General features: G+C 27.4%; 1 protein-coding gene across 1 annotated transcript in view; it reads right to left on the reverse strand.

The window, feature by feature from the left end:
• LOC129958444 (peroxidase-like) overlaps positions 1 to 18,029 on the reverse strand; it is a 55,414-nt gene extending 37,385 nt beyond the window's left edge. The window contains exons 1-3 of the mRNA XM_056070936.1: positions 17,883 to 18,029; positions 4,332 to 4,436; positions 1,963 to 2,054 (exon numbers count right to left, since the gene is read on the reverse strand). Of these exons, the coding sequence (XP_055926911.1) occupies positions 1,963 to 2,054; positions 4,332 to 4,432 (193 nt within the window). The 5' untranslated portion in view covers positions 4,433 to 4,436; positions 17,883 to 18,029. The remainder of the gene's footprint in view (positions 1 to 1,962; positions 2,055 to 4,331; positions 4,437 to 17,882) is intronic.

Consider the following 18,029-nt stretch of genomic DNA (forward strand, 5'->3'; position numbering starts at 1 on the left):
CAAATAACAGTTCTTGTAACTAATTCTAGATATGATTATCAACTGAACATTGCATATTTAATTAGTATTTCGCTTTCAAAATTTCAACTGAGTATGATCAGTTAGGGTTATTGGGAATGAATTTTGCAAACTTTGCCACATTCCTCGTTTAGAAATGATCACATGAGATTCACAATAGGCCTATAATTACCGAGAGAGCATAATAATGTTCTGGAAAGCTAATTAAACAACAATTTTTCACAAATTAATTTATTAATTAACCAGTCATTTACAGCAACGATCATAATTATCCTAATATGTTCCCAATAATCTCAGAGATTATGGAATAATTGGGAATAACCGTTCTGATCCGTTATAATTTGTTCAATAACGAGTTATAACGAAAAGAATATATTTTAAATTGTATGAAACTACTTCTTATTATCTCAGAATTCATTTCACCGCAAGTTCCCAGCCACCCCAAAGCACTGCTTCTTTACTATTTCTCAATAAAGACACACTCTCTTTCATGGAATACCCCATATAAACCGTCATAAATGCTTTCAGTTTCAAATAATTCATAATTATTCAATTCCTAGTTTTGTCGGGAAAGGAAGATTTATAAAAATAGAAATGACTGATTTTTATGAACCACGAAAATGAAATATCCTAGAACCGCACTTTAAAATAAGTAAGTACTAGAAGTTCAATTTTGTAGTATTACGTATGGTTCTCACTTCAAGTAGAACGTTATACATTTACGCTATCTGAAAACATCTATTTTAGCAATAATATCTGGTAAAATAACTTTTAAATGAATCTCAGAAATCACAAGCTATCTTTAGCCACCAAAACAAATTTTAATTTAGTCAAATTGGTGCTCTTCAAATCTATCACGTTCAGCTGATTATCGTAAACATCATTAATTTCTCAAATTTACGAATATAAAAGTGAATTAATGAATGAAATATGAATATTTGTTTTAAAAAATCAACCATGGATGATTTAAGGTAATCTTCCTTGTCCGCAACTTGTAATTAATCAAAACCATCATCTTTAGATTTCTTCCTCAAAATCGGATTTTTTTTCCCTTCTTCAACGTTAGTTTTCTTGTTTCCTTCGATATTTGATACAAAATGGCACAAATAGTTATTAAAGCCAACTCTTATTCGTGAAAGGTAATATGTGTGTAAATCCCATGATAGACATTTTTTTCAATGTTAGTTTTTAATTTGATATAATATAATGAATATTATTAGCGGGACGGGACGCTACCGCAATTCTAGATTTAATATCAGTTCCTGTCATACAATAAATTACTCAAAACAAATGAAAAATACAGCTTTTTATTATATTAAAATCCAATTACTAACTATCCCACGATGACAATTGTCAGGATTAATTGAAAATATTATCCTGTTTCTCCGGAGAAAGGCCTAAAATGAAAATTACATCTTATTTATAACCCTATAGATCCAAGAAATATATAATTCTGCATCTGACTTTTCAAATAACTGATGAATGGGAATGATGAATAATGACACTTTGGTAAGTTTTTAGCTTACTTTTTTTAATGCACTTGCAACTAAATTTTTTTTAACGTTAGAAGAAACGTAGAAATGTATCATTCGATTTCCTCAGGAGTCAACAAGACGCAAATTTCCACTAGCTATGATTTTACCAGTGCATAGTGCAGTCAATTGCCCTTCCTGACTCTGCTATCTTTTATCTATGATTTATTGTGCGGGGCACGCAAACATTTTTAAGGGCATATTTAGATTCGTACATGCATAGTGATGAAAGAATTAATCCGTTTGAAAGGAAAATTGCCGTAGATAAATTTTATTATTCATGTTGGTTCTTGAAATTTATGCTTTTGTTTGTTTTTATTCCAAATGATATCTTATAGCCTTTCTGTAGATAAAAGCATTTATAGCATAAATGTTGAGAACTTCTGTCCAGAATTTAGTTGAATAGTCTTACCAAGCAAGTTGCTATCAAGTGTTATTTCTTCTTTTGGAGTAGATTTAACATTTTCGAGCACTATAAGTAAAGTGACACCTACGAGGAACAACCTAAAAATGCATGTCAGAAAAGTTATTAAATTGCTACTATATCTAATAAACGAATCAAACAGAACATAGAGTTTTAGACTTTGAATAATCGATGCATCAAAAAATATTGACACATAAATAATGAAATGTGCTTTTTAAGAGGAAATAGAGTTTTGAAATTTTTCTAATAACTTTCTTTGAACCTAAAAAACTAATATAAATAAGAAAAAATCAGTTACTTAATAGAGCATCACAGGATACATTTAAATTTGATTTTATTCATTGAAAAGATACCTTTGTTTCCTAATAAAAAATTTCATAATTTATTCCAGAGAGAGCAAGTAAATTTCATTTACTTATTCTCGATAATTGATAAAGAAGTGATTTCACAAGAAATCGGCACAAAAGAAATAAATAAGTGTGCTAACACGATCACGCAATTTTATTAATAAAAGTAATAAAAAAATAAAAGATATATAAAAAGATACAAAAATATTACCAATAACTTCAGATATTCGGTCAAAATGCAGAAAAATAAGTTTTTGAAATCGTTTCTTTCTCTCATAACTGGGCCTCTAGTTTTGCATGACTTAAAGTCGTAGAATACTTCATAATTTTAATGATTTTAATTATATAAAATTTAATAAAAGCATATTTTCAAAACACACGTTAATATTTTTGATGTACTAAAAAACGAATTTTCCATTATTATAATTTTCTATATTTTTGCATGTGATTTATAATTCCATATAATAAACATCGAGCCTTGAAATCTTTTTTTACAAATTACCACAGCATGACATCATTCGTATGAACTTAAAATTTAATTAAATTAATCGGCTAACTGATAATTATATATATAAATATTTTGAAATATTGAATAATTCAAAATTATAAAATATTGAAATGTATCGTCATCGAGAATGTGCAAAAGTACAAAATTTCAAAATTCTTGTGCATAAGGAGGTTAGTGAATACTCGACTAGGAATTTCCTTGTTGACAAATATATAAAAAAGTGTAGAAAAGGATTTCAGAAATGTTTCATTTCTTCAATTAGTGGTAGAGAGCAAATGAACTATTCGTACTTTTTCTCTCTGTCTGATTCAAGTTATAAATTACTCGGCAAACATAAATATCTATTATCAAAGTGCAGACAAGGACCTTTTCATTTCCAGGTTTGTATTTTTTATATATATATATATATATATATATATATATTTGAGCTTGTGAAAAAAAAATATTTGTCAAAAAATAAAATAAATGAAACTTTACAAAGTACTACCGAAGGATGATATATTGAATGATTAAATAACCACAACTACCAGATTTTAGTTAGCTTTTTTAATATGTAATCATTTAATAGTCTATTCTAGTTATCAAATAGAAAAAGGAAAACCAATATTTTAAAAATAATAATACAAAAATTAAAATGTTTACATCGTTTAAGAGACATCGTTAAGAATGTTTACATCGTGCTCATTTTATAACTCAAATTAATAATTCCTCCAGCAATTATCTTTAGGTACTAAGCCATCAGAATTCAAAAATTACCTAATGCAATATGGTGACAATAACATTATGTTGCTAATAAGAATTTCTCGAGGTGGTTTGGTAATTTGAATGAAATCTTGGTTTTATATTGCAAAATGTTCGAAGGTTTAAGTATGAATTGATCAAGTTTTTTCAACAGATTAAACAGGTAGTTTTTTTATAATTATGGGAAGGCTAATGATAGATTCATTTTCATTCATTTTAATTTATCACTTCCAGAAATGCATTTAAATTTCTATAACATAATTTTTTTCATAAAAGTGTAATTTAATTTTAATTAAAAAAAGTTTAATAAGTTTCGCTGTGTCAAATGATTTTTTAATGTTATTCAAAGTATTTTCGTCCAGAAAATAATCGCATCTTATGTTACTTAGATTCAAAACATATTCCACCTGTCAGCTTAGAAGATAAATAACTCACTAAATTTTCATAATAATTGGCAAGGTAAGCATGAATTTAAAGATTTACTAATCTTCGATTACAAATATCAATAAATGTTGAAAAAAAATTTCGTTTGATTATATTGCATAAGTCATTTCGTTCAAACGTTATAAAACAGAAAATGTCTTAAAATAATTCCTTGGATGAATAATTAGGAATAGTTAATTGAAAGAACATTTAATTATTAAATTTAATAGCTAAAACATCATTTTACTTTTCTTCGCTTAATCTTTCAATTCCTTTATTCAGACACATATATAAAATGTATCAGATATTTTCATTAAAAAAAGATGTTCTTTACTTACCCTAGAACAGTAGCAGTAACTACTATTTCTCTTGGTATCCTTCGACAGAAATGTTTTCGCTCCGAAATACTGGGAAGGAGGGGACTGGCTTCAGTTTCCATCGTACTTAAAAAGAAATTTTAAATATTTCAAAATGTTTTGAGTTTTGAAATTTTTTGCCTAAATAATTTTACTATTTTTTGTGTCCCATATTTTGTTGAACTAGAAAATTAAATAAAATATTTGTGTTGCATTTCAATGCATGTATCAGCTAAATAACAAATGGTAATGATGGATATGATTTTTTTAAAAAAAGTTATATACTATCAAATAACCAATAAATTCTTATATAAAAGCAAAACTGGTTTAGCGAGGATTCAAAACGCCAAATTTTTCTAGCATTCAAAGACAAAGGAGTAAATTTGTTTGAGAATTTAACTTATCACTACGCATAAATGAAGATAAAATCATCTTTTAACTCATTATATATCCTTACAAATTCTCATAAATATCAATTTTTCGACTATTAATTGATAACTCTATTACTATATTATTACTACAAAATTTAAATGGAAAAAAAAATAATAATCTCCATAAAAATTATATGGAAAAGCAAAATTTTTTTAAACTGATTTCCTTTTATTCCAAGCGTTCGCTGCAAAATAATACAAAATAACAAGCCTCACCCTAAGACACAAAAGAAGTAATCTGCTTGTCTGACTAAAATAAAAACAAGTAATATATTCAAAAATGTAACTGAATGCTTCTTAGCCTTAAGGAATAAATCTGAAATAAGTTTTAAGTTCAACCGAAAAATGATCAGCTCACATTTCATTTCATTGATACGCTATTCATAGACAAAGGTATACTTAAGTAACTTTTGGAGGGGAAAAAACTTAACGCCAAGTTAATGTGGGGAATTACATATTTTTTCTTCAAGAAATGAGTGAAATGAGTTCATGTATTCTCTGTAACATAGAGGATGTTTTTGGAAAAATATGTATACTTTCAGCAAATAGAGAAGGTTTCATTTCGGTCGAAAGAAAGTACTATTTAGTATTAAATATGTATACTTTCAGCAAATAGAGAAGGTTTCATTTCGGTCGAAAGAAAGTACTATTTAGTATTAAATATGTATACTTTCAGCAAATATAAAAGGTTTCATTTCGGTTTAAACAAAGTATATTATTTATTAAACATTATTTGGCATCAAATATTTATAATTTCAGCAAATAGAGACGGTTTCATTTCGGTTGACACAAAGTATTATTTTTTAAACAATATTTGAACATTAATTAAACATTATTATTATCCCTTACCAAATGAAGGAAATATTTTGAATATAAGTTATTTTTATAATTTATGGAATATATCAATTATTATCTGGCTCACAAGAGCATTAATTGCATTTCATATCAATTAAATCTCTTGCTCTTTAAATTTCATTCAGAAAGATATTTGAAATGTCAGATTACAACTTGCAACTTCTAATTAAAATACCAAAAACGGGGCACATTTTGGTCTTCGAAAAGAAAAGAGACGTTTCAATGCAATGAAAAAGCAAAATTTTTAGTACAGGGATTAAATAAATATAGTATTTAGTTTATAAATGCTATTATATTCATATCTGCGGAACTATAATATAGTTTGAATTCATTACACGATAGACTACAGTCATTACTAGATCGATTCGTATGTTACTTTTACAATGTATGGCGTTAATGAACAATATAATAAAAATCTAATATTTACGGTAAGTTAAACTTATGCCAATTTAACAGTGGTGCAAAGTCTCAAAGCATTTCTCATTTACTTTCACGTTCAAACGAAATATATTTGTAAATTGATAACAGAATAAAAGTCTCAGAGTGAAAATTTATTTGAATTTATACCAAAAACATTTGGAATGGGTCTTCTAATACCGAATCCGTCATCAAATGCTGAGATTCCCAACGAGAGACTTAATCGCCTTTGAAAGTAATTTCTCCCCATAAGGAGAGTCCGTAATTTTTTTTCTTCCTGATAATTATGATCCTTATCATCAAATTAGCACATCACAGCAAATGAATATCTTATGGATGATTTACGTGATGAGAGAAGCAATCTGTCAGTTTGAATAATTATGTATGGCCTATAATTATGCGTTGGAATTCGTATGATAATTTGGAGTAAAGTGTCGCATCTTTTTAACATATCGAAAATAAATAAAGGATTGGAAAATAAATAAAGGCTTACAATTGTAAGAAATGTGTTCAAGCCCTAAAATAAACCTTCAAAATTTAAAACTGGAAGACAATTAACTCATGAGGTTTCAACAAAAATATAAGGAAATGAAAGAGATAAAGAAAAAATAAATATATGTTCTCATTAGAGTGTTAAAAATAGAAAATTGTTTGAAAAGAGAGGGCATCAGAATAGACATTAAAACTTGAAACGCTGATAGAAATGTACTAAGCAAATTATAATTACACACACACACACACACACACACACACACACACACACACACACGCGCGCGCGCGCACATATATATATTAGGTTCTTGCATGCATTTTGATAATTTTTTCATTTTAAAAAGGCATTTATTGAGAAAAATTGGTACAATATATATTAATAAAAATATTTTCCATCATTTTCGTCCAATAAGTCTTGCAATCGATAGTCTTCGAATTTTTTTGGTCCTCCATGCCGTTCTTTGTCATTGACATCGAAATCAATACTCTTAAATCGTTGAAACCAAAACCGACAATTGGGATGTGACGGAGCAGTATCACCATAAGTTTCTAAAAGTGTCTGATGGGCTTCGGCAACAGATTTCTTCAAATCAAACAAAAAAGCAACGAACGTCGAAAATGCAATTTGGAGCGTTCCATGATTGGGGTCTTTATACACTGAATAACTGAATAATACTAAATGAAAAACTTTCAAAATGATAACAATAAAGTAATAGCAAATTAGTAAAACCCAAAACCATTGTCGTTTATATAGATACTTCGTATGCTTACCAATAGATGTCGCTGATTAAAATACATACAAGCACCTAATATATATAAAACATTTGAATTTTTACAGTATATTTCAGAATTTACCTTCTTCTGGCATTTCTTATGGCTTTCTTTCCCCATCGTATCCACACCTCACACTTTTACGATTTTATTTTTACAGGCAAATTTTTGATAAAAAAAGACAATTTTCTATGTTTTAAAGCTCCGATAAAACTGAATTTTTAAAATTATTTATATTATTTTTTACTTTTTAATTTATAATTCATTATTTTAAATATTAGGAAATCTTGCAATCAATTTTTGTCTCTAACTCACTACAATTAGATTCTGCGCGAATCATGGTGAATCAAAATTTAATTTAATGTGTTTATCAACTGATAATTAAGCTCTGAAATTACTAGAATATTGTTTTTGCATCAGTACATAATTTCAGAATTCTAACACATCAGAAAGTGAGTGAAAAATCGAATACAAAATTTCATGTTCACAAGCATGAAATAAGTCAAGTTAAATAAAAGTGTGCAATGAGCGCTTTTGACGGAAAATGTCATTCACTTTAATATTCATTAGCAAAGCTATAATTTTTTAAAGTTTAAAATTTTTAATTTCTTTTCATTTCAAGCAAATTTAGTACTAATCGAAAAATAAAAGAAAGAAATCGGATATTGACAGATGAGTCTCTTTTTACATTGAATCGAAAGTTAGGATGAAGAAAAATATTGCTATCCAAAAGAATTTCTAAGTGAGACCAAAGTTGCTAAGGTTTCGTAAGCCTGACGAATCTTGAAACTGAAGATATTATTGAACTTGCTACTAATTTAAAAAATTTGTTTTAACTTATTGAAAAATTGTTTTACCCTTTATATGCCGATGGTACTTAAAAGTACCGCTTGAATCATGCTGATATCATCGTAATATGATCATTTTTTTCTGATAATATTCAAAAGAACACGAAAAGCTCCGATAGAAAGCAGTAGATATCAGCTAAAGGCAGAAATTAAAAATCTTTAACTATTAACAAAATTAATTAAGTTATTTTGATTAATTTAAATTCCCCCCCCCCTCTTTCCTAGGCTAATTCTGAATAAAAACTTATCTAATGATGTACAAATGAGAGTGAAAATTTGATGGTAAAATAATGTGGTAGATAAAGAGTTAAGGAGCAATAACATGACCTATCAGAATGAGTCTTTTTTTCCTCTTCAATTGTCCACTTATTATTATTCTTTCTGTAAGTTGATATACATAGTGAATATTTCTGTGTTTAAAGATATTAGGAAACAAAATCTATTGTGTCATTTCACGGAAGCTGTTGAAGATATATCATGTTTTAATCCATCGTAACGAGCATTCACATGGGAAAATAATGAAACTATCAAGTTATTTATTGAAATGTAAATTAACAATCAGAAATGATTGTAATGTGGGGACTCTAACTAAGCCATTGATTGGATAAACAAATCAATAATCATTGCATTAAGGAACAGGACTTAAAAAATGAAAACTGATTAAAAAAATAGAATGGAGGAAAATGAGATGCACCAGCATTTGAATAATGACAGAAACATTTGGTGCAAATTGTGATAGTAGAAACTAAAGATATCTTGATTTGAACAGATGTGAGAGAAAACTGTCTTATGAGAAATAGCTGTTTTCTTTTGCTTCATTTAAGGTTAAAATGATAATACATATTTAGCGTATAATATAGACCCGAGATATATTCTGATTCTATAAAAATGAGAGTCGATACACGCAGATTTTTCGCTGTCCATTATAAGGAGGCTCTCATCTATTTTACTAAGCGGTAAAAAAAGAAAGAAAACTTTTTCCTTTTATTCTAGGTTTAAATATATGACTCAGATCGAGTTAAGGAGGAATATTTTCTGTTACAAAATTGATTTATTTTCTCAACCTAAGTTGCTAAAAGCGAAAAGGGCTTTTTAGGATGGTCTTTTATTCGAAATTAGATGTGCAAAAGTTTTTAGTAAATGATCGGTTTTTGCTTTTAAATACTAGTTTAAGCTTAACTTCATCAACAATAAAATGCAATTATTATTCATGAAATAAAGCCCCTATTTTGTGCAACATTTTAAGGCTGTTTGTTTATTATCGAATTATTGTTTATGCTAAAAAATAAAATGCAGGATGCAAGGATGAAATTGTACATTCGAACTTTCTTGTCTTCAATTAACCACAAAACTGTCTTACTATGTTTACCGCAATTTTCTCTCATTCGGAAAATAGCCAATTTTCTGCATATTCAGTATTTCCTGCGTGTTTATTTATCAGTGTTCAGGTTTCATTGTCTTATATGTTCAAATAATACCACAAAATTTAATACTTTTAGATAAATTTAAAATGAGAGTTTATTAAATATGTTGATGATATTCTAAAAAATGTGTTTACATTAGCTAAGGAGTTAAAGAATATGTAACTTCAAGTATGTCTTCATCTAAATTAAAGATGTCAGTTTTTATATAGCCTTCAATTTCATTTTTCTTCATTAAATTTACAAATGAATGCATAAAAATAATAAATTTAATAATAAAAATAATTATTTACAAATAATAACGGAAACGTGAGTAGGGTATCTTACGTTTCGAGCCCTTTGAGATCAAATTCATAACACATTTTTCTATGAATTTTTGGAATGGATTCTAAACTGAAAACCGCATAAAACTCCGTTATTAAAAATTGTTTACAATATTTTGCAATCGAAAATAATAATTAATTTAAAAATGAATACGGAGAGCAATTTAACATCATTAAGTTAATCGTATTTACTATAAAGCTTCTACAGCACGTGAAATGAATGAAAAGACTGCCAAATTCGATCATTTCTCATTTTCCTTCATACTACCATTATGAATGTTTGATATGCAAGACTAATATCTCTTACGTAAAAGAAAGAGAAAATTATATAATAAACTGAAATTATATAACTAAACTAAATGCCTTGATTTTCATCTATTCGAAGGACAAAAACCGGCCTTGAAAGATTCTTCAAAAACACGTGTCCGAATAGAAAATTTGTTAATGAAATGCAGTCCTTATAAACTATGCATAACTTAGGAAAGGTCACTTTTTCTTACCCATAGTACAGAAAATTTGAATGTCTCTCCATTTCATCTTAAAGTTACAAGCCTCGACTAAACAATTAGAATTTTTGAATGAAATGACTAGATAGCTTTGCAGTAAATTCACATCCATTGTGGTTGAAATTCCGTTTAGCGTTTTTCAAATAGTGTTTGAAATCTAAATTCAAACACTATGAATGTTTCATATACAATTTCAAATGGACCTATAATCCTTAAAAAAAGATCTCAAACAGAGAAATTCACCAACTATTGATAGAAAAAAAATATTTCTTCCAAAACAACTAATACTGATACTGGACTGGCATTGTTTAAAACATCAAAACTGAATTTTAAATCGTCTCACATTTGTTAGTCTAAATATTAAAAAACAAAAAGATGTATGAATGTTAAGACATTTATTTATTAAAATGTAAATGTAGCGGAACTTGAGTCATTCGCTTCTATTTATTTTTTTTCTTTCGAGCCTTGATTTCCTCACGACAGTTATGTTAAAAGGTCGTTTATGATTCCAATTTCATTCTGTTACTTTGAAGTCAAAACTAAAAGCTGTAGAACATTTCATGTATTTCTGATTTGTTTTGATCAGTCAATGACGTCCATACCCTGTACCCATAATGATGATCACTTTTGAAAGCTCTAAATTCAGTGGAGTGTTTTTCTACCGTGCTAAGTGCTCAATGAAAAAAAGCAATACTTTTTAAGAAAATTTTGAATGAGATTCGATTTATGTTGCTTAATTTGAAATTTTGCTTTGCAATTGTTGTTGATTTTTATAAAAATTAAACTTCTTTAAATTAATATTTAAATAATAATTATAATTTAATTTTTTAATTATAATTATTATTTCTTTATTTACTTCCTTTCAAAAATTTTTGACTCAGAAAATATTTACTTTATGAGCTAGTTACATAAATATTACTTTAATTTATGGTTTGTAGTTTCCTAAACTGATATCTCATTTTCGAAATTTCTCACAACAACAATATAGTAATGATTACTAATAATTTTTCTACAACAATGCCGAAAGGCTTGCAGGCACGAAAATGTACCTATAGATCTATTAAAAGAGCTGAAGGTTTTATTTAATACCTTATGATTGAAATGGGTAATGTTTTATGAAACAAGAAAAAAACCTTTAAAAAAGAAATCTAGTTTAAGTTTGATGAAGAAATAAAATTTATTTACCATGTTGCAGAAAATATGAAAAGATGCTCTGATGTGAAAAAAAAAAATGCGAATAGAAAAGGACCATTAAAGAATATCCAAGAATAGAATCTAATTGAAGTGTTCACACATAGCATAATAAAACCGATTAAAGCAGGAGGAAAACAGACATCTTATTCATGATTTCACTGCAAAGAATTCATGCCATTAACACTGCTTGAAATCTTTGTAGAAATAAAATGTTATGTAGAATGTATTGAAAATGTATTGTAAATGTAGAATCTATTGAAAACCATTTTAAAATTTTACATTTTCATGAAATTTTATTTTGATTGTATAAATTGTAAATTTTTAGGCGCATTTTTTTATTTTCATAATACGGAAATTTTCATAAATTTTTATCTCAAAAATTTAAATAAAATGCTCATAATAAAAATTTGACCTTTCCATCTTCATAAATTGAGTTTTAATTGATGTATAAGGAAAGACAAAAGTTTACAATATCTTACGAAAAAATTCATCATAAAATTATAAACCGTAATGATAATGAACATCAAATGAATGGGAGCTATTTTATAATTATTATCTATTATAAGTATATAGGCTAACAGAGTCGGTAGAAAGATTTCCTTGAAAGTGCCAGGATATTTATTCATCAGTGTCACTTACGTAAAAGAGGCTATGCATAGCATTCATACATTGAGCTCCTAAGTTACTTTGATTTCATCCTTGAAATTTGCCCCAAGATAGAACACGAGTAATAGAAAAAAGTTGTTAGAGTATTGCATCTACGATGCAAATAGGATAGATTATCCATTTCATACCATAAATCATACTGGATGTAATGTAAATTGTTTTTTAAAAGTATAAATTAATTCCATTTTATAAAATTTTGATACAAAGACATCTCATATGAATAATAATTTTCATTTCTTAACTGATTCTTAAGACAAATAGCTTGGACAAGAACGCTTTAAATGATATCACTTCAAACTTAAGATATTTAAAAGTGAATTAGTATCTTCATCAAAAAATTATACAATTCCCTCACGAAATGTTTACCAATGTAACGTTATCTTCGTAGTATGATATAGTTTTTCCAGTCTTATTCTCTTGCATAATATGATAATATCTAGCTCAAGTTTTCTTCCTTGTACGATCTTCATTCAAAAAAAAAAAAAAAAAAAAGAAAGAAAGAAAGAAAAGAAAAGAAAAAATACGAATACGTCTGTGTAATACGAGTTGCCAGCTAGTACCTGAGCAGCTGAAATTCTGTATTACAACCTCGAGTGCTCACTCCATTTTCATTATATTTAAGAGTTCATATTTCCTTTTTTTTTTCTTTTTTGATATCTAAGGAGCTTCAGTGAGGGATTTTGTCGAATTTCAACGGTTTATATAGCGCATATTATCTTACTCTCTCTGCTATTTCGATTTGAAATGCAGCAAAGAATGAAACTAAAGGTGTCTTTAATAGTAGAGGTGGCATACTGACAAAGCCATATTAGTTTTGATGTATTAACCAGAACTTTTAGAAACAAATCTTTATTTCAGAAGACGTTTTTTAAATTTAATTATATGGAAAATTTCTCTTTATATAAATTCCATTCCATAATGTTTAACAAGATTTCATGAAAATTTTATATTTTCAATATCTTTCAACGTTTTTAAGATTAATTATTTTTTAATTTTTAAACTGCTTATACTCTTTTTAATGCTTTTAAGGTTCCATTTTTATAACTTTTAAATATTTAACGTGATTTTTGTTAGTTTTAATATTAATTTTAAGTGACTTTATACTAGTAAGTTTGGTTTTCGTGCCTTGAGAAATTCGTTTCATTTGGCTCTATGGACTTGGTAGAAGAATGACGATTTTTTTGGGGGGAGGGATGTTTATATTATGAATTGACGATGATTTCTATTGATTAGATTTGATATAGTTCGTTGAGATTTGTTCTGTATTCTTTATACTGACATTTTCTTTGGAATTAAAAAGAAACCGAGAATTCTTCGAATAATTAAGTGGAAAGTTTCTCATTTCCTGGAAAAGGACAAAATGAAATATGCATTGGAGTTTTTATTTGAAAATTAAATGATGGAATGGGATTTTTCCTTGCGAAATAAGCTGACTGAAATAAAGATACTTTCCTCCTTGCTGAAAACTTCCGTTTTTGAATTTTAAACTATAACATACAGAAAACTTTATTTATCAATTTGTTTGCCGTCAGTCAGTGCTAATTTAATTAATTATTATTATGGTAACTCACGTTGGATTTTTGAATATTTGAACTAACTTTTTTGTGTAAATAATCTAAAGACTCTATTTCTTCAGACTTTTCAAGGAGGATTGGGCATCCAACTCTTGGAACTTATTTCGTTCAATTCTTCCTTTAGATAAACAGTTATCTTCTGAGGCCCAACATGGCCCTTGACTCTCGCTTCCGAACTAAGACGTATCCAACCAGAGAAAAATTGGAAGAGAATTGTATGGATTTCAATTCTTACTAACTCCGATGTGCAGAGTTTGTAAAGCTGAAGAAAATACTGAAGATCTGCTTTTTCAATGACTTTGCTTTGAACAACAAAGAAATATATTGCACAGCGAAATGGGGGTTTTAACTTTGTCATTTTCGTGAATTTTCGAGTATTCTGAAGATTGAAAAAGAAAATTTTCATAACAGTGAAAACCCTTCGTTTTATTCACGGTAACTATTAATTTCAATTTTTTTTAAGCATTTATTTTCTGTCTTTTTCTTATTCCTGATGTCATGTTAAAATCAAGGATAATTTGTAGTAAACCAACCAAGGAGCGAGCATACATCTGAAAAAATTTCATCATCTCTAGGCTTTTTTCTTCTTTTGCCTCTCTTTCTTTAAGTACATAAAATATTAGAAAATATCTTTCACTGATAACTCCCCTAAAAGAAAATTTATTTTAATATTTCAATCAACTCTAAAGCAAAAATATCTTTTACTTAATCGTTTTTCTTTAAATGATGGTTTATTATTTTTTTATTTTCTTGTATGCGAAGTATTTGACCTCGAGATTTTAATATATTTCCACATACCTGACTGCGAAAAAATTATTTGAGGAATCATGTCAGTCTCTGAGTATAATTAATAAAAACGAAACGAGCTAGAAAGATGAAATTTGGCATAGGGTCTCTTTTGTTAAAATTATAAAGTTTTGGTGGATTTTAGATGGAAATGTTGGCTGAAAATCTGTCTGTTTGTGCATCTACATGCTAGTGAACACGATAAAGCAAAGATTCAACGAGCGAAATTCTTGAAATTTGCCGTATATTTTCTTTTATCAGATCTGCAGATGGTAATCAATTTTTTAAATAAGATTACTGAAAGTTGCAACAAACTAAATAAATTAAATTCGACATCAAACGTTGACTCTAATTTTCCAAAATATACTCAACGCAGTTGAACACGTTGTTTTGAACACATTCTAGAAAGTCGTGAAAAGAACATTCCTTTACATTGAAATTTTCGCTTTTTATTTTTTAACATTCATCTAGAAAAAGCGATGGATTTTGCTTTATTTCATTATTTTGAAACAAATTAGGTTAAGATCAGTTTTAATCTGACATTTAATGTCATAAAATACATTTTTGAAAAGGAGCAAAACCTTTCACAATTAAATTACTTCGGTTAAATTAATAAATCCATAGTTTCAAAAAAACCATCACTTGAAATCTTTTGTACAGGAAGAAAAATGTACTATCATTTTATAAGACATCAAAAATTCTAATTTTAGAGAAATTAGAATTTGCATTATCTCCCAAAATGTATTCGATACAGAATATTATAAATATTCATTTACCTATCATGTTAAAAGACAGTATTATAATACAAAAAAGCAAAAAAGCAAAAAAAAAAAAAAAAAAAAAAAAAAAGAGAGAGAGAGAGAGAGATTTTGCATTTTCTGCCTATCTGAAGCCTAATAAGATCTGAAGAAAGCATAAATGGGAACTAGTATCAATGTAGTATTAACAAATAAAAAATTATAATAACATCATTTTTTTAATAAATCTTAATGATTTTCTTTTTCAAATCAAGATCAATTTTCATATTATTTTCAATGAAAAAGTTTCCAAAACCTGATAAAGTAATAAGTAATCTGGATTCCACTTAATAATTCTACTCCTTGTTTAAAAAGTCCTCTTTGATAAAAAATTCGAAACTTGATTATCTAAGAAAAATCTTTTTATCCTAACAAAGAAGCAAATTCCTGTTATCCATTTTAATCGCCTAGTAATATTCAAATGACTAATCAAGATGAAAACAAATGTTTCGCTTTCCGTTACTAGAAAAGAAATGACTATTTAAGAAGAACTGATATTTAATCTTCGAATGCAAGATAAGTGGAATGGATAATGGAAATGATCCGCTGAAATATGATTATCGAGAGAGTTGGCAAACAAAGTCTGTATGTATGCATTGATATATCGTGTCTTTAAAGAAATAATGATATTTAAATAGAGCTCTTTAAAAGTGAATTAAGTAAAGTAAAAGAAAACTTACTTTACTTTTCAACCTGAGTACGAATTTGTAATCCATTCTAGCTTTTGTTTAATGGATCCCCTTTCCTCCCTATATATTGCAAAAATCAGTTGTTTTCAAAATATCTGTTGATATTATGATAACAGATTTTTTACTCATTTCGATACTGCTGAGAACTGGACACTTTGAGTCTCCGTTTCAGAACCAATATCATTCATTATTGATATAATAAATTATGATGAAATATTTATTCTAAATTCTTTTTATAATGCAAAATTCGCTTTCATCTATTGAAAAACCTGTTTATGCCTTTCAAACTCGTAGTGAGTAGTATTCATTCGGAAAAAATAAAATTTCATTCCCCAGTTCATAAAAACCAGCTCTCATGTTAATAAAAATCCCATAGCGAGATATGTGTTATTTAATATTAATAAGGATTTTGGATGAATAAGGATCATTGTTTTCCAGAATACTAACTGAAAGTGTTGTGATTGTTTAAAAATTCGACCTCAAAGCTTTAATGCATATTTTTGTTTTAAATCTCGCCATAAAAAAACATTTTTGGAATGAATCCTGCCTGTTTGTAAATACGATATTTCTCAAATGTAACGAGCTAGACGAATGAAAGTTAGTAGGGGATCTTTACACTAAATTTTTAGACTTTCATCAAATTTTGGACGATATCTGCCAACAGGAAATCAAAATATATTAGGTTCTTATTTATTCGTCTATGTGCATGTAAGCATGGTGACATAAAAATATAACTAGCTAGATGAATGTAACTTGGCTTATGATTTTATTGCCAGAATTCTATCAGATTGCCAGATTTCTATCAAACTGCAGACCAAATGTGACGAATATTTGACTGTCTGTTAGTAATAAATAATAAGTTATAAATGAATTCAATGACTCGAATGCACAATATGCGAAATTTAAAAAAATTATACTTAAAAATTTAACGAAATTGTTTCAAATGCATTATTTCCCAGGGATCAGAGATGCTAAATCTTCTTTTATTCTTCCAAAAGTATCACATTATGAACAAATTATTATGAAAATAAAAAACTATTCATCATAAATGACGAAAATCAACTCTTGAAATAGAACTAAACTATACTTTGAAACATTTAAAAATTACTAAAAAAATTAAAATTAAAATATAGGTCAAAGTATTGTAGATCTATCATTCACAAATGAATCAGAATGAAATATCAGTACGATCAATGAAATAAAGTTTTTCAAAAATGAACTGTAATTATTCTTTTATTCTTAAAGAGGTAATGTGGAGCTTGAAATTTATTTTACTTCAATTAGATGCAATTAGAAAATATTTTAATAATTAGTAGTAGTAAATGAAAATCAAATTCACTAAATTATTACTTAAAATTTCTAAAACTCATCTCATATCACTAAAGGAAATAAAAAAAAAAAACCATGAAAAATATTTTATATGAATAATTCATAATTAATTATATAGATATATTTTATATGAATAATGCAAATTATACATGTTATATTTTTTGAATAAAGGATATTAAATTTTACATATATACTTAGAATGAATTACACAAATTTTACATATGTTATATTTTATGAATAATTCAGATATAATTTTGTAATAGGAATAACATTTCTCATTCAGCGACCATTTACTGGGACAAAAAAAAAACTTGCTAAACATTGAAAATAGAAGGAATATTAGCAATTTTAATCACTCTTTAATTGAGGCATTCTATTATGATAAAAACAAAATGAAATTGTATTAAAAACATGAAACATAATTCCAACTATACCTCCGAATTTTATCCTTATCTCAGCAGTGGACTAAATCTAAATCTCCTCTACACTGAATGAAATCGGAAACCGCTGACAAGCAATATGGTTTCGAATGCTCTATCACAACACTTGAAACCAATTCAAGAGGCAATATGGGGATTATT

The sequence above is a fragment of the Argiope bruennichi genome, chromosome X1 (genome assembly GCF_947563725.1).
Source record: "Argiope bruennichi chromosome X1, qqArgBrue1.1, whole genome shotgun sequence".
NCBI classification, from domain to species: Eukaryota; Metazoa; Arthropoda; class Arachnida; order Araneae; family Araneidae; genus Argiope; species Argiope bruennichi.